Raw genomic sequence first — 17,307 nt, forward strand, 5'->3', positions numbered from 1 at the left:
CCCCAAAGACCAGAACATAGGAGGGAGGTGTGGCTGGCAGGCAGAGCTGATGAGGTTGGTCATCACACCCTACCTGGACTGACTCATACTAAGCGCATCATAGCAACAGCCCATGGGTGGCAGGAAGTGCCAGGATGATAATGCCATTGGAGACAGGGCACAGAGTATGTAGCTAATAAGAGAGGTCTACAGGGAGGGGTGATTGAGGGCGCATGGCTGTTTTGGAAGAGGCCTTGAGCTCTAGAGGTGGGGAGAGGCTTGTGGGGGAGAAAGAAAGAAATAGATGGAGATCCTGAGAAGAGACAGAGCTGCAGAGAAAAAACAAAAAAAAAAAAAAAAGAAGAAGAAACAGAAGAGAGGAGACAAACCCTGGGGGACAGAGACACACAGATGCAAATAGAGACAAAAGCAGCTAACAGACACAGAGGGACCCAGACACCCCCAGAGATGTTGAGCTGCTGAACTGCCATACCCCTGACCCCTCTGTGTCCACCAGGTGGCGCCCAAGAGCCACACACCATGTCGCTCCAGTCCTGCTCAGCCCCTTCTGGAGCCCAAGTGCAACACAGCCTTAACAGGAGGCTCTGGGCCACGGGATGTGGGGCGGAGGTGGAGGCTGGAGCAAGGGGAGCCTCCCTAACCTGACCATCCCAGGCCAAAGCCCTGGGCTGTGTGTGCATGTCTTGTGTGCATTTCTGTGCTTGTTTTGGGCTGAGTTTGCCTTGGTCTGTGTGTGCCTGTTTTAAAGTGTGTGTGTCTCAGAGTGTACGTTTACATGTGTCCTTGTGTGTGTCTCGGGAGGAGGGATGACTGTATGTGTCTTCATACCCACAGGAACCTGCCACTACCCTCTCTACCTTCCCTGGAAGCTAGGCATTGAGTCACCCCAGGAATTCGAGAACTGAAGCATTTATGGAGCACCTGCAGGTGCCCAGTCTGTCATGGGGTCCCCCCAAAAATATTCCCTAGGGAGACAGGAACAGGAGTTCACAGAGCTGACTGAGCAAGATAAGTACCTGCTGTGAGCCAGGCCCTAGCTCGGGGGGCTAACTTTCATGCTGTGGGCTCAGTTTTCTCATCTGTAAAATGGACCTGATAATAGCATCTACCTCATAGTTTTGCCATTAAGTGATTGAGTTGAGTTTTGAAAAGCTCTTCGCACCGTGCCTGGCACAGCTTAAGACTCAGTAAGTGTCAGAAACCACCCCATTTAACCCTTATAGCTACAGGCACATCAATTAACCCATGGATCAGCAGGAGCCCCAGAGAACTTTCCACTCACTGCTCAGATTATGAGGGTTGCCTTAAAGACCTAATGAGGCGGATGCTCAGATGTCTGCACAAAACCACCCTCTTGGTCTAGCTCCGTGGTCCTCAAAGGCAGTGTACAGCAGAATGAGCAGATGGGGTCATGCTGGGTGTACACATTAGAGCTACATGCCGTTCCAGGCATCGGGGATTCAGCAGTGAACAAAACACAAAATCCCTGCCTTGGGGGGCTTGTGCTCTAGTGGGAAAAAAACATAATAAATGAAATGGATTTGTCATTTGACAAAGGTGAGTCATTATAGTTAGTTATTATCCATCAGAGGCTTCCAATACAATTTGCTGTTCTACCTTCCAGAAAGATGGTACTTATTCCAGCAACAGAGGTGAGTGCCATTGCCTTGCACCCTTACAGAATTTAATATCAATGTTACCGGATCACTTGAATATTACAGTGGGGAGAATCCTAGGGGGCTAACACTGTCCCATGTGAGTCTTTATTTTATGATTTCCCACCTATGTCTTCTATGTGTTCAAAGTGGCATCCATTTTCTTTGCATGTTTCTCTCTGTTCTTATTGATTTCTCACAACTCTTTGTATATGAAGATGACACTTTTGAACATGTTGCTAGCAAATAGCCTGTTTCTAATAGAGCTAGAGTGGAATAACATCATTTACCAAAAGGCACCACCATGAGCCCTCATTAGCCAGGTATCCTAGCAATAAATTCCTTATGAAGTTTCCCTGGGGTGGGACACATAGACCCAAGAAGTAGTAGCTATGAAGAAAGTGCTGTGACCCAAGACAAGGCCTTTCTTAGCTGAGGATTATTGTATCCATCTTCTAAAATAGACCGCACGCTGTCAAGGACCTTTCTAACATGTAACTTAGATCATGCCGCTCCCTTGTTTCAAACCCTCCCCTTAGAAGAGAATCCAAACTCCCCCATGTCCCTCTCAAAGCCACCCTCTCCGCACCACATTCTCCTTTTGGTACCAAACCAGGCAGCAGCACCCCAGCACTCCCGCTAACTCATTCCTGCCATGTTCCAGGGGCTGCGTTCCACCTTCCTGTGTGGCTTTGGGGACACTTCTGTTTTCTCTTCTGAGAAATGGGAGGACAAAAGTACAGACCTCATAGGCTTGGTGACAGTGGGGTAACTGATTGGAAAGCATGGAGGAACGTCTTGTGCTTTTTCCAAAACCTTTTCAGCCTCTCCTTGGGTGGACCTCGGCAAACCACTGCCTATGGACCCACTTTGTGCATCAAAATGAGAACACAAAGTATGTGCTGTTACTGGTCTGGGGAGGGCAATCCCTTCGGTGCTCAGGGAGAGCATCGGGCCTGGTAGGGACAGTAGGGGACTCACATGCCATCCATAGCAGTTACCGCGTGGCCTGGGAGCCCAGTGGAGCTCTAACTTCTTATATGTGAACTCACTTACCAATTCTTTAAAAAACAAAACAAAACCACTATGTGGGCCTCTGGGCTTGCAGTTTGAGAGACCTCTGGCCCAAGGGAACAAGTCATTAGAAATCTCCTTGACGTCACGAGCCTAGGCACCTGTGATTCCAGAATTTGGCCAAGTCCAAATCAAGTTCAGTGGCTGTGTCAGGGCAAACAGGACGTGTAGGGGCAAACTGACAGAGCACCTGCCCTCCCTTCCTATCTGCCTGTAGTATCCCTTCTGCCTCAGAGGGCCCATGCTCTCTGGCGCCCTTTTAAAACCTGTTCTCCTCACTTCCCACGGATTCTATGACCTCCCTCAGAGCATTCCCCAACGTCCCTTTGCTCCTAAGACAGCCAGAAGTGATGTGTTTTGATTGCCACTCAGAACCCTGACCCTCATACTAGCGATCTCTCGATTCTAGAATGTTCATGAGAAGAGGTGAATATTCTGAGGGTCTAGAACGCCAGGCCTTCCGAGGTGCTGGGAGTCAGTGACCCCACAGTTCCGAGCCTCCCAGGTTCCAGAGCTCAGGGACTCTCCAGCTTGTCCCTGTCCGCCTGGCTCTTCCATAATTGCCATGACAGATAATAGTGTCTCCGGGCGGAAATCACGATTTCTTCAATCCAGCAGCCCAGTCAGAGGGCCTGCTGCCCACAGCCACCTGGCTCTTCCTAACAGCTTAATGAGAAAGTCAGAATTAATTGGAACTGGCACCCAGCACTCACAGGGCTCAGTGTGGCCGGCTTAGCCTCCATATGTCAAAGCCAAGTGTCCCTGGGCCTTGCTCTGATCTGTCCTAGACACCAACAGGTGTGACACGTGAGGCCTGGAGCTTAGCCCGACAAGGGAGGTCGCTGGCTGGGGCCATGGTGACCCGGTGGTGCAGGTGGAGCCAGCCCGCTCACCTTCCCTGGAGAGAGTGCACACCCTTATCCTACTGCTTCCGCCTGTGGGCCTCAGTTTTCCCCCTTCGTTCAATGAGCTTGCCTCCCGGTCCACTGTGGGTTACAAGTAAATTGCTCAGTACATGCATTGTGCTATAATCTGTCCTTGGGCCCACGGGTAGGTTCCCAGGGGACAGAGCTAGTTTACCATGCCAATAGCTATTTTCAGATTATGCCGTTTCACACTCCAAACCCCAAGGTGTGAGATGGCTGTTTTCCTAACACCCCAGCCACATAGCAAATTACCCAACTTTTTCACCTTCAGCTACCTGACAGATTTAGTTTTAAAGAGGCATTTCATGGTAGTTTTATTTTCTATCTAGCTGACCATGAGTGGAAAGGAGCTTCTTCTCATGTGTTTAGAAGACACTTGTATTTTGTCTTTTGCCTCTTTTTTTATTGGCCTGTTGGTCCTTATCGACTTTTGGAAGGTTTTTACATATAAAGGAAATCAGCCTCTTGTCGATCAGTCTTGGGAAAGTTTCCCTGACTCTGTCTGTTGACCGTTTAGTGTTTGTGTGTGTGTGCGAGGATTTTCTATTTGCACATAGTCAGTCATTAATCTTTTAATTAAAGGCTTCAGGGTTTCATGTCAGGCTTTAAGGAACTAGGGTTATTATTTTTTACTCCCGTGTTTTCTTGCAGTAGTTTATAGTTTCTGTCCCTCTCCCTTTTATTTTGGGAGGGGAAATCCATCTGTAACTTGCTTTTAGCCACCTTCAAAATCTCCACCTGAAATCTGATTGTGTAAGAAGCTGCAGAGTCAGTGGACAACAGCAGGAGTGCTGAAGCCAGGTGGCTGGGGTTCAAATCCTGGCCCTGCCACTTCTCACTGTGGATTGGCAGGGAAGCCATTTATTTTCTCTCTGCCTCAGTTTGCTCATCTGTAAAATGGGAGACAATAGCGTCACGTGAGAGTTAAAGGACATGTTCTGTTTTTTCAGTCAAGCACCTAGACCACCTGTCACTTAGCAGGTGCTTTTCATACTTACTAATTATTTTATTTAAAAAATGCTCTCTTTAAGAGTCAAATTGCACTTTTTTCTGAAGACCCTCTGAGCCTAGCTGATCAGTAGGTGGCTGTGCTTCAGGAGCACTTCCCGGTGCTCTGCCCTCAGTCATTCCACCTCATAAGCACCCCACTGGATGTGCGACACACGGAGGCCCAGGGTTGCTGAGTTTCTTCCTGAGAAACTTCCAAGGATCAAGGTCAGGGTTAGAGCCCACACCCTGTCCACTGCCCTGATGTGGGCTCCATCTGAACTGGCATCTAAGTATAGGCTGAATCATTGAGGTCAAGCCAGGAACCTGGCTACCCAGAACTGGTCAGTCCTGTCCTGGCGGCTGTGGGCAGGGGCAGGTGGCAATCAGGGAAGGCTTTCGGGAATAGGGTGCTTGCGTAAGTGTGACTGGAGAGATGAGAGGGTACTGAGAAAGGGTTTGCAAGCACGGGGGAGGCATGCAACTGGGAGTGGCTGAGCCCCTGTTCACAAGCCTGCCACTGACCATAAGCCCTAACTCCTACTCTTCCCCACTAGGCACCCACTGAACTACACAGTTGGTGACTGTAGGCAGGTGTCTTCTTGGTGGGAGTGTTGAACTCCTATTCATCTGCCAAAGCCCTAGCTCCAATGCCTACCCATCCGGGAAGCCATCCCCACATGCTGACCTTTTCCAGCCTGGGGTCTCCATTCCCACTCCAGCCCTAATCCCACAGTCTGGGAGTGTCTGTGTCCAGCTCTGTGTGCCCCAACCTCAACTGGGAGACCCTTGATGGCAGGGTCTTAGGTTGTGATTTCTCTGGCGCCCAGCATTGCCCAGCCCGGCCCAGGCAACACAGAGTAGATGCTTGTTGAATGTGTCTTGAAGGAAATAAGGTAGTAAAGGAGTGAGTGACGAATATAAACCTCAGTCACTTACCTCCCTCTGCCCACAGCCCTCCAGGGCCCCCACCTCCCTCCGGGTAAAAAGCCCAAGTGCTCCCTGAGGCCCACACAGCCCTGTATGACCTGTCCCTCTTCACCGTCCTGACCCCACTTCCTCCCTCTCTCCCCCTTGCTCACTCTGCTCCTGCACCAGGGCCTCCTCGCTGTTGCCCCAGCCACCAAGCACGATCCTGCCCCAGGGCCTGTGCACTGGCTGTTCCTGCCCCATGTGCGGTACTCTTGATCCACGACCCTTTGCTCGGTTGGCTCACTGCTTCTCACCTTCAGAACTCAATTCAAATGCCACCTCCTCAGAGAGATCTGTCTTGACCTTGATCTCTGTCCAAGAGAACCACCAATCTCTCTTTCCTCCTTTTTCTCTCCCTAGCACTTCCCATGATAGGATGCCTTGGTATTCAAGTATTATCTTCACCATGTGTCTCCTTTTCGTAGGTTTTGTTCCCAGCTATCTATGGCACTTCCAGTAGGCACTTTTAACATCTGTGTATAAACGGAGGGGTGTCTGCAGGTGGGGGCGAGGGGCCCTCAGTCTGCCCTCCCTGCGAGCCCCGCCCTCACTGGGCCTCCCTCAAGCACACTGGGCGTGGCAGGGCGAGGCGCGACGGGGGCGGGCGGCTGGGCCTGTCGGGCGGGTGCTCAGGGCACTAGTGGCCGGCCGGGTGTGGAGCTCCCGGCCGGCGCCATGGAGGGGCTGCGGCGGGGCCTGTCGCGCTGGAAGCGCTACCACATCAAGGTGCATCTGGCGGACGAGGCGCTACTGCTGCCGCTCACGGTACGGCCGCGCGACACGCTCAGCGACTTGCGCGCCCAGCTGGTGGGCCAGGGTGTGAGCTCTTGGAAGCGTACCTTCTACTACAACGCGCGGCGACTGGACGACCACCAGACGGTGCGCGACGTGTGTCTACAGGACGGCTCCGTGCTGCTGCTCGTCAGTGACCCCAGGTGGCCAGGGACGGGCATTGGGCCAGGGTCCTGGGAGGACGGGCTGGCAGGGAGTAGGAGGTCCTGGCCGCCGACCTGGGTGGAGAGTGGGTAAGGGCTAGGAGAGGATGGCAGGGAAGGGGAGGGCCTGCTGGGGTGATGCGTAGGAGTGAGTTGGGGCTGGGGGAGGGGGCGGGTGGCCGGGCACAAAGGGGTTGACTGTGGCTCGGGTGGGTGGGATGTGGGCGGCAGACTGGACCACGGGTCCTTCTTGCCCCCTCCTCCCAGGGCCTGAGCACTGCTGTTGTGTGTACCAGCGGGGGGGAGAGGGATGGAAGGAGGCAGGCACTGAGAGAGACCGGGAGAGGGGCTGGCTACCCCCTGCCTGCTTCCTTCTTTTCTCCCGTGTGCTTTTCTCTGGCCGCCCCTGCCTTTCTCTAGACCTCTTTGTCTCCCCTCTCCCTCTCTCAGTGGTGCTGTCCTATTTATTTCACTTCCTATCACTCTTTCTGTCTCTCTGTGGCTCTGTCCATTTCTGTCTCTGCTGTTTTCCCTCTGTGTCTCTCTCTCTGCGTCTCTGTGTGCATTTCTGTCTCTGTTTTGCTCTGTGTCTCTGTCCTTCTGAGTCTCTGGTCCTTCTCTCTTCATCCATCTCTCCTGGCACATCTGCCCACTCCACAGTCCCATCCTGACACTTGCTGCCCACACTCTGACCTGACCATCTGGAGTCCTGGCCAAGGTGACCCACGAGGGGCCGTGGGTGGAGCACACACTGAGGCCTGGGGAAGCGCTGGGAGGTGGCAGAGGCTGGTGCTTGGCGACTGGGGCTGCGAGGTGGGGGAGCTGGGCCAGGGCTGATCCCAGAACTCTGGCTGCCTCCTCGGGGGTGTTGGGCAGCGACGCACCGGAACCACGTGTAGCCCTGGTGTTTATGAGGGGCTGTGTTTGCCGGACCACCGAGGCTTGGTCTGCCACACCTGCGGTGATGTTTTGAGGGTAGGAGCTTCAGATGCTGTTCCTGAAAGAGGCAAGGTGGGTGGGGGGAGAGCCTGTCTCCCCAGGCTCTCAGAGGGAAGATCTCGGGGGCAGGGGGACATGGTGGGGGGTGGTGACCCACAGGGGCTGGCGGCTTGGGGCTGGGAGCGGGCGCTGTTGGCAGCGCATCCTCTCCTGCAACGTCTGGCAGCTGGACAACCCACAGATGTCCACGCACATAATTATTGTACAGTATGCAATCAGTGTTTATTGCGTGCCTACTGTGTGCCAGGGCATGTGCCAGGTAGTGGGACCCCGTGGAGACTCGGACCAGACCTGACCTCATGGAGCCCACGGCCTGTTCAGTGGGGAGAGAGGCATGCAACCAAACACGAGGTTGCTGTCAGGCTGGAATGCTTTCCACATTCCTCCCTCCCTCCCTCCCTCAGCGCCATCAGGCCTTTGTTCAGATGCCACCTTGGTGCCGGTGCCGTCTTCCCTGATCCCCCGGAAACGATCACTTCTCACCCTACCCCTGTTGTTATCTTTCTCCCTGGCACTCGGCAGCCCCCGACTTCCCTGTCTTTCTGACTTTTCACCCCATCTTCCCCACCTGACTGCAGACTTTTTGAGGGCGTTGTTGCTCATTCTCTATACGCTGCTGTGTTCCCAGTTCAGTTCCCAGGACATAGTAGGTGTTCAGTAAATATTTATGGAATGTACTGTGTGGCGGTGAGAAAGGGGCTGCCCAGAACGTTTTCCTGGGGCTTAGTGCTTCCTGGAAGCACAGGGAAAGATCTCGAACCTGAAGGCAAGACCTGGCAGATGTGGGAAGATGCATCGGCTGGACACTGAGCAGATAGGAGAGGCTTTGAGTGCTGAGGCGAGGGCTGTGTTTGGCCTGCAGTTGGTAGCACTCTGTCCCCCTCCTGCAGGTAGTCTGGGCTGGAGGAGGTGGAGCCATGACTGAGGGGACTGAAGATGCCCGCTAAAGGAGCAGGCTGGGGCGGGAAAGCCTTTGGGAGGTAAGTCATCCCGGGGACCTTCCGGATTGTGGGCACCACAGGTGGGAGAAAATGAGGCCCAGAGAGAAGAAGGGACTCACGTCTGTCGAGTGTCACCCCCCACACTCCAATTCCCTGTGCCTTTCACCCTCGGGCAAGGACAATACCCTTGCCTTCTCACTTATCTGTAGACTAATGTGTGTTGCTCCTGAGTAACATGAATGATGTTCCCTGACTTGCTGTGTAACCTTAGGTGGATCTCTCTGCCCCTCTGGGCTCTGTTACCCACTCCTTACAATTGTACTCTGACTGAAGTCCTGCGACTTCTACCAGGTGGCTTCAAATAGCCAAGCCCCCTCTAAGAATGGCTGGCTACCTGTAGCTAAAGGGCCACCCTCATCTCTGTGGGCGAGCGCCAGGCCCGTGGGGAAGGAGGAGGTGACTGCAGGTGTCCTGTCCACATCGGGAGGGGACATTAGGGAACAGGGAAGAAGGAAACCCAGCCAGAGAGCTGGTATCTCGCCCTCCTAGAGGCCTGAACTGAGATAGTCTTGCCCCTTCCTGCTGCTCCAGGTTCTGGGTGGACTGTGAAACACTGGCCTGACCAGCTGATGCCCACGGCCTGGGACACTCCTGATGGAGCCCCGCTCCCTGACACTGAACTAGGACGTTGTCTCCCTAGCCTGTCACCTGCTGTGTGACCTGAGGCCATGGCTCCCCCGGGGACTCCGAGTACCCAGTCTGCAGCGGGAACCACTGCACCACCTCGGCAGGCTCCCGCGCACAGCCAGGGGATATCCTACGAAGAGGCGCACAGAGACAAGAGAGGAGCTCAGGGCAGCGCCTCCCCTGCTGTGCCCATTCTCTCGGCCACACCTTTGCCCGAGCTGTGCCCCCTGCCTAAAGCACCTTTCACACTCCTCTCTGTGGCTCCAACCCACCTGGGATTCCAGCCTCCTCCAGGAAGTCTTCTCGGATGCCCTCCTGCCCAGCCACTGAGCACCTTGTCCTTTTTTGGACCCCCACAAATCCCTTCTACTGTGAACGGCCTTGACTGTGGGGTACGACCAGTCACTCAGGAAATCTCAATGACTAAAGGTGGAGACTGGGGGACCCTCGCCCTCTCCCAGTTTCCAGCGTCGCCCTGTGTCCCCCACCCTCACCCCCAAACACCTCCACATGTTGCAGTCTGTGTCCACACCCTTGGAGGTGGCCTCCTCATAATGCCTTGCCACCCTGTCCCCTGCACGGGCTCTCCCGATTGGGTCTGAAGTGTTCTGGTCCAGTAGGCAGCCATCTGGGGGCCCCTGTACCTGGCAGAGTGCTGAGGCGTGGGTGGTAATGTTTTCTTTCCCACCCCACTTTGTTTTTATTGTGACAATAAAACACATTTTTGTCTGGTCCCAATGCCACAGATAAGCCTGCAGCCCCCAGACTCCGTACCATTGGCGACTCGGGTCAGTCCATCATGGCTGCGGCCGCTCCCCCTGCCTTTCAGCCCCTGGGCTTCCTGTGTCCTGGGTGGTAATCTTGGGGGCTAGCCAGGCAGTGTATTGTGGGAATTCTGGGGACAAGACACTTCCCCCTGCCAACAAGCTGAGCCTCTGTTGGATCTCTCACCCTCAGTCACATGGCCTCGTGGCCTGTGGCCTCGTGGCCTTGGGTCCTTTGCACAGACCCAGGGAGGCTGGTGGGGAGAGGGCGCAGCGCCCTTTGCAAGGCCTGGGGAAGGTGTTCACTCTCCAGGTGCTGGTGTGGCGCAGGGAAGAGGCATGGGAGCCGGGAAGAAATAATGTTTTAATTAAGAGTTCTGTTGGCTGCAAGGCCCAGAGAAGAGACAGGTAGATAAAAATTCATGGCTGTGGGGATAGTGAGCTCAGACAGCCAAGAGGGGGTGGGGAGAAGAGACGGGGAGAGGGGGTGCACACTGAGGCCTGAGGTGTGCATCCCCTGCCCACGCAACGAGAGAGGCAGCCTAGACCCCTGCTCCTGCCAGGTCTGAGCTCCTGTCACCAGGTCACCCACATATGTGCACCCGGGGGCCCATTCTTCCAGGCCTTAGCAGAAAAGTGGGATTCTTTTTTTAAAAATTTTTATTTAGTTTTAGGGAAGGAGAAGGGAAGGAGAAAGAGAGGGAGAGAAATAGAAATGTGTGGTTGCCTCTCACATGCCCCCCCCTGGGAACCTGGTCTGCAACCCAGGCATGTGCCCTGACTGGGAATTGAACTGATGACCCTCTGGTTTGCAGCCCGTGCTCAATCCATTGAGCTACACCAGCCAGGGTTGAAAAGTGGGGCTCTTAATAAGCTCCTCAGGTTTGTTCCTCAGCCCCTACTACCTGCCAGGGCCTGTGCCACATTCTTGTGGGGCCTCAGTTCACTCTAGGTCGCCAACCATGCTACCTAGCGGAAGTGGTGGCCTAATCGCGGCCCATTTTACAGATGGAGTGTCCAAGGGCACCTCTCTCAGGGCTGCTGCTCCAGCAGCCCTGGAACTGAGAAGTCCCCAGCCCAAGCTGGGGGGGTCCCTGGTGGAGGATGAGTGAGGGTGTCCTGCTTCTTCATTGGGGATCAGTGTGAGAGAAAGCATTTTCAGCGAGTTTCCACATTTAATAAACACTATGCAAATTTAATGCAAATCACATGCAAATCGCCACTCATTTCTTAAGCCTCGACAGCTCTGGCTTCTTCTGAAATAATAATGTTGGACCTGTCCCTTGGCATTGGCCTGGAAGCAGGATACAAAGCCTTTCCCTTCTGTCTTCCTTCTTTTCCCTTTACTTCCCTTCCTTTCTTTTCTTCCTTCCTTCCCTTCTTCCCTTCCCTCTCCTTCCTTCCGTCCCTCCCTTTCTTCCCTTTTTCCTGTTTTCTCTTCCTTCACATTTATTTCTTGAAGTCCTCCCAGTCCTGAGATGAACATAAACAGCAAAAACGGCTTTTGGTGTCTCCATTTTTCAGATGGGAAGACTGAGTCACAGGCCTGACCTGAGGTCCCTGAGTCGCATTGTAGAAAGTGTCCTGGGCCAAACTGGATGGTAGCTGGGACCCAAGAAGGAGAGATGACAGTAGCTGGAGCAGGCCTAAGGGGGCTCGGTGGGACCCAGGGGGACAGTTCTGGGGTTCCTTGGCCTTGAATCGCAGGCTGCTGAGCTTGGATCTGGAGAGTTCTCACGTTGACTTGCCCTACGTCTCCGACCCATCTTTCTCCTGCTACTCCATCCCCATATTTCTTGAATTCTGGCCATAGCCCTTCTGCTCCATTTGCAGGCCCTGCCAGCTCTGTTTGGTGAGCTTCTGTTCACCCTTCAAACCCCCAGCTCCAGTGCCCCTTCTTGAAGACATACCTGATCCTCTAAGAACAGCCTCCAATTCCCTCTGGGCTTCTGTGGCCCCCCCTCTCTTTCTGGCCTGGCCATGCCCACTCGGGCCCGGCAGAGTCACTGCACACCCTTCCTCCCTCCCGACACTTGTCTCGTTCTCAGAAACTTCCAGACCTTTGCATGTGCACATCTTCTACACAGAATGCCCTTATCAGTCTCTGTCACCTGTCACGCCCCTACATTTTCAAGGCCCACCGCCAATGCCCCACCTCCCTGTGGCCTCCGCTGCTCTCTCCCAGATGTCATCTGGGTCCTGCAGCCTCCACCCTTCCTTCTTGCCCACCCCTGACCCTTGGACCTGAGAGGTCTGTGTGTCCTCCCAGGCTGAGGAGTTGCCTCTAGGGCCCGGGTTGGGACTAGGTACAGAGGGGCCATCTTTGAATGTGTATTGAATCAAAGGTGAAGTGTTTGAAAACAAAATGAAGTTCAGACTCCATAACTAAGCCCTTCCCCTCACCCTTGCCTCTCAGTCTCAACAAGCCTCCAGGGCTTTGCATAAGCTGTTCTCTCTGCCAGGAGTGCCTTTTCCTTTGAATCCTGTTCTGGGGGACCTCAAGACAGCTGCCTCCCCTCTCCGGGCTATGAAACTGGGGGAATCCCACCCCCAACCCCCGGGCCTCTCAGGCTCCCGGCTCCACCCCAGCAGCAAGTCTGGGCTGTGAGGAGTTTCGGGTGAGACTTGGCAGCCAAGTCTCTCACTGGGGCCCAGGGCGTCCTGGGGAGGAGCCACCTCCTGCCTTGGCTGCCCACTCAGTCTGTGCACCCAGAATGTCAAGGAGAATTTTCCTCGGTGGCAAGTAAATCCAGGCAGTGCCCAGAGGAGGAACCTGTGACTCTGCCAGAAGCTGCAGGCACCCAGACTTCCTTCCCCCTTCAGCCCCGCTCTGTCTCTGTCTCTGCCTGTCCCTCCCTCCCTCCTTCCCTCCCTCCCTCCCTCCCCATGACTCCAGGCCAGGTTCTGGCATTCTCTGTCTGTCTGTTCAGCGGGCGCTTATGGAGAGACTTCTGTGGGCCTGGCCCTCGCTGGCTGGCTCCGGCTGCCCCAGACAGGGGTCAGGTTGTTCACTATACAAAGCACCCGGCTGAGGCGGCGAGAGGACGCCAGGAAGGGGGGGTCTTTCTGTCTGTAATCCACACAAAGTCTCCTCTGCTGGTTAGTGGCGGCCCAGACCCTGCCGCCTTTCTCTTCAGCCACTGTCTGCCTCTCCGTCTCTTCCCTGATCTGCTTCCCGCTTATCACTCTCTCTGCCTCTCCGGGCTCTGCACCTGGGTCTCTGTCTCCATCACCGTCTGTTTCTCTCCCCGTGTCTCTGTCTGTGTATCTCTGTCTCTCACATCCCCCGTCAGAGAGGACCCCTGCTCCCCCTGGCGCCCTGAGCGTGATGTCTGGGAGTTTGCAAAAGCTGCTGCGGCCATCCATTTTGAAATCACTGGTTAAGCACTACAAACTTACAGGGCTTTGGGGACAGCATGGTGACCAGGACACCCAGCCGTGGGCCCTCATGGGGCTTGAGGTCCGGCCAAAGAGACAGCCGCTGCAGGGCTTCTGCCTCTTTCGGGACCCCAGACACCCGCCCCCTGGGCCCGGTTCACAGCCCCCCTCTGAAGGACCTTGGGTGGTCCTCGTCGCTCTGGGGCCTCAGTTTCCCCACCTGCCAGAGGAGGGGGTGTTCAGGGTGGCTGGGCCAGCAGCCACACTCCGCTGTTTGTTGGCAGAGAAATCCTGACTCACCCCCGTGCCCAAGTGGGTTTGAAAAAACCCTCCAAGGGGAAAATAGTTGTAAGAAAAAACCAAACAAAAGAATCACATTGCTGACCACCCAGCCTGCCCTCTGACTCACCGGGGAAGGAAGCAGCGTCACCGCCATTCCCTGGGTCATCGGGAAACTGCGCCCGCCTCTTCCACTCGTGGCGCCTGGCCACTGAAGGCTGCCCCGGCCCGTGGGGGCTCTCGGCCTCCCTGAGGGCTCCTGACTTGGCACTTTATCCCATGATAAAGAGTACGGGAGATCTGCAGGTGCTGTTTCTAAGTGTGGGGCACCCTCTTCTCACCCCTCATCTTTCATTCTCTGCTTTGCAGGTTCATGGTCACTTCCTTGGGGAGGCCATGAACCTGCAAAGCCCTCAACAAGTCCACAGTTTTCCATTCTCATGCCATTCTGTTCTTTCCCTTTAGATGATTATTCATTCAATATATATTTTCCTCTGCCAGCCTGTGGGCACAGGGAAGGCTGGACAGGGGTCTTATGCGGTCACCACTGGATCACACAGCACTTAATAACCCAGGGGAGTGGGGTGCCGGGAACACCCTCCCTCCTCAGACTCCATGAGGGCCTGCTGCCCCCGTTCCTGTCACCACTGTGCACAGCTCCAGGTGGCCAAGGGGGCCAGAGGCTCAGGGTTGAGATTCCAGGCACACTGGCTCCTGCCACTGTGATAAATGGGAAGGACTCAGAATTGATCACTGACTGCTCCACTGGCCTGGTCTGGGCACCGGAGTGTCCTTGCTGCTGTGTTGGCCCAGCAGCTCTCCAGAGTTAATTAGCAGTGGGAGGCGGCTGGGCGGCTGGCTCCGGGGGAGGTCCCAGAAGGCACTGGCACCCTGTGGAGCTAGCTGGGTGCAGAGCCTAGCTCTGCGGGGCCACTTTGGGCAACTCACTTTCCCTCTCTGAGCCTCAGTTTTCTCCTTTGGAAAGTGGGAGGAGAGGACATCCTCATCTGTCAGGGAGCAGTTCTTGGGGGAATCACCTGGCGCCAGCAGAGTGCGGGCGGGAACAGGGAGGTGACTTTGGAGGCGTCACTCCTCCTCTCCCACCGCTGCTGCCAGCAGAATGAAGTGAGCTCGGGGGGGGCCGGGGCAGGACCCGAGCCCAGGTGCAGGTCCCTCTCTGTTAGAGGGGGCCAGATGGTGAACCGCAAAAAGAGGTCTGTTCTCAAGGATTCATCGGAGACAACAGCCGCAAAGGACCGACCGGCACTTTGTCTGAACTACTTACTTTTCCTGCAGATTTCAGGTTGCCTGACCCCTGCAGGCGCACAGGAACCCCCCCCCCACACACACACTGCCCCATGGGCTGTGCCAAGGTGGCAGAATCTTAGAACTCAAACCACATCAGCTGGCCTAGCGCTGTCTGGTGTGTAATTTAAAACTTTCTGCTAGCAACTAGGAAAAAGATGAGAGTATGTAGGTAAAATTAATTCTAATAATGTGTTTTATTTGATTCCACACATTCAAAATATTTTAACATGCAATCAATATGCAAATTGTTAATGAGCTATTTTACCTTCTTTTTTTTATTCCAAGTCTTTAGAAACAGGTGTGTGTTTTTTACTTACAGAACATCTTAATTTAGTAACATTTTAAATGCCAGTGGCCCCCACGTTGGACAGTGTAGAATTAGGGGGTATGATTTGTATGGTTATCACTTGCCTGGGCCAGAGCAGTGTCTTCCGCGCCCTGGCCCCCAGCTCCAGCTCCCACCCTCATCCCCCACAATCTGTCCTCCCAGCAGAAGCCACTAGAGGGCACCTGTGAGCACCTGAGTCAGGTTCCACCCCTCTCTTGTCCACAGCCCTCTGTGGATCTCCTTGCTTTTGAGGGCAGTGAGGAGGAGGACTAGGGCTTTTACCCTCGGTAAGGTGGGAGCTCAGGTGAGAGATGAAGGGAAAGAGTGTTCCAGGTAGAGGGAACAGCCAGTGCAAAGACCCTGAGGCAGGACCGCGCCTGGCCTGTTAGCGGAACAGCAAGAAGGCCCCTCATGGGGCTCAGCAGAGTGAGGGAGGGGGAGAGACAAAGGCGGGGAGGGGGGGGGGGGTCAGGCAGCGGGTCCTGCAGGGCTGTGTGGAGGAGGACTTGGGCTTTTCTTCCTAGATGGGTGGTAGGAGGTGGGTTTAGCCAGAACAAAGGTTCTGAGGGGCTGGGGGAGGCTGGTTGCTTTGTCTCTGAATTCAGGACAAGCCAGGGTTCTAAACCTGCCTCTGCCTCCCCTTAGCCCACTGACTTGAGGCCAGTGACTTGCCCTTCTGGGCCTCAGTTTCCCATCCATAAAATGGGTCCAGTAATAGACCATCCTCGGAGAGGGTTGAGGCTGTGGATGAAAAGTGGCCACATACAAACCCTGACAAACCCAGGGAGGCCCCCGAGGCAGGACTTACAAGCTCAGAGATGGGAAATAACCACAGGGGAGGGTCTGAGGGAACATTTCTAACTAAAAGAGGGTCATGGCTGGTAGTGACGTCTTAGGCCTGTAGCTTCCTTCACAAAGGTCAGTCTTTACCTAAGTGATCCTGTCTCTTGTCCTTTTGCTTCTAAGAAAACATACCTTTGGAAGGTCAGAGTGATCTTTTCCAGACCCCTCCGGGCACAGCCACCACCCCAGAGCAGGAGATTACGGAACAGTCCCTTGCTATCTTGTTCCCCAAATACCATCTCTGCGTGCTGCAAATGCTGGTCAGTGACTACCCGTACCCATCAACGTACGAGACATTTGTGCCTCCAAGTTTCACTTTTTATCCAGTCACAGAGGTTTTCCCATTTTGCTTTCTCCTGCCTCCCTAATCTACCTCCAGTGGATTTCATGTAACCCTCCTATGTCTCCTTTGATTCTAATGTATGAAATAAGCTGCAAAAATGTCATTCACTGAAGCATTTTCTCAGTTCTTCGAGAGTTTGCTTCCTGGCAATTGTCATTAGTTTGGCTCGAATAAACTCATAATGTTCTCTGCAGGTTTGGACTTCCGTCTCGGAGGCTCGCGCTCCTGATTCCAGGCGGCAGTCAGGAGTGGGATCGGGTGAGAAGAGCAACAGTGGGCCCAGAACATTTAAGGAGACTCCACCAAATTCAGCCATCTGGATAAATACTATTTTAATGCAGCAATTGAAAAAAAAAACACTGAATGCAAAAGCATCTACAATGGACCAAGTGTCGAAGTATCGAATATGGGCAGGACCCGACCCTGCGCTGGCTCCACATGGCCTCACTCCCTCACCCTCTTCCGGGTCCTGGCAGCGCCTGGGAGGCCCTTCCCGCAGCACAGCCTCCCCGCCCAGCCCTCAAGACGTCTGCTTGAACCCTAATTCTAGATGATTAAGCCCAGGGATCTGGTGGGCTCAAAGGAGGGAGGCCCTGGCGGGGGTGGGCCAGGCTGGGCCGTCCTGGGGGAGAAGGAAGGCCAGAAGGGAGGGCGCTGAGTGGCCGGAGTGGAAACCCAATCTTAATTAGCCCCTCCAGGTTAATTACTGGGCTCAGAACAGGCAGAGAAGTCTTTTTCTCTAAACCTACCCCATTCTTTTCTAACAAAGTATATTTATTTAAAAATGCACTTTTATATGCTGCCACGAAAACCCGTATATATGTAGGATACACGGTGTATATAAATTTGAGGGGATATGTATTGAATAGGTAACTGTTGAAAAATGAT

The 17,307-nt window shown here is 54.3% G+C and overlaps 1 protein-coding gene across 7 annotated transcripts; it reads left to right on the top strand.

The window, feature by feature from the left end:
* The first annotated feature begins 6,227 nt into the window (after positions 1-6,227).
* Positions 6,228-16,851, top strand: TINCR (TINCR ubiquitin domain containing). 7 transcript variants are annotated; one of them, XM_045831447.1, is made up of 3 exons: positions 6,228-6,549; positions 8,439-8,528; positions 16,614-16,746. In XM_045831447.1, the coding sequence occupies exons 1-2, from the start codon at positions 6,290-6,292 to the stop codon at positions 8,440-8,442; spliced, it is 264 nt and encodes an 87-aa protein (XP_045687403.1). In that variant the 5' UTR covers positions 6,228-6,289; the 3' UTR covers positions 8,443-8,528; positions 16,614-16,746. The 7 variants fall into 7 exon arrangements, with proteins under 7 accessions (XP_045687403.1, XP_045687400.1, XP_045687399.1 ...); XM_045831444.1 differs by having other exon boundaries at positions 8,443-8,528; XM_045831443.1 differs by lacking the exon at positions 16,614-16,746 and adding an exon at positions 9,190-10,612 and having other exon boundaries at positions 8,443-8,528.
* Positions 16,852-17,307: the final 456 nt, after the last annotated feature.

Source organism: Phyllostomus hastatus, unplaced genomic scaffold (assembly GCF_019186645.2).
Source record: "Phyllostomus hastatus isolate PE091 unplaced genomic scaffold, TTU_PhHast_1.1 phas_contig_159, whole genome shotgun sequence".
Taxonomy (NCBI): domain Eukaryota; kingdom Metazoa; phylum Chordata; class Mammalia; order Chiroptera; family Phyllostomidae; genus Phyllostomus; species Phyllostomus hastatus.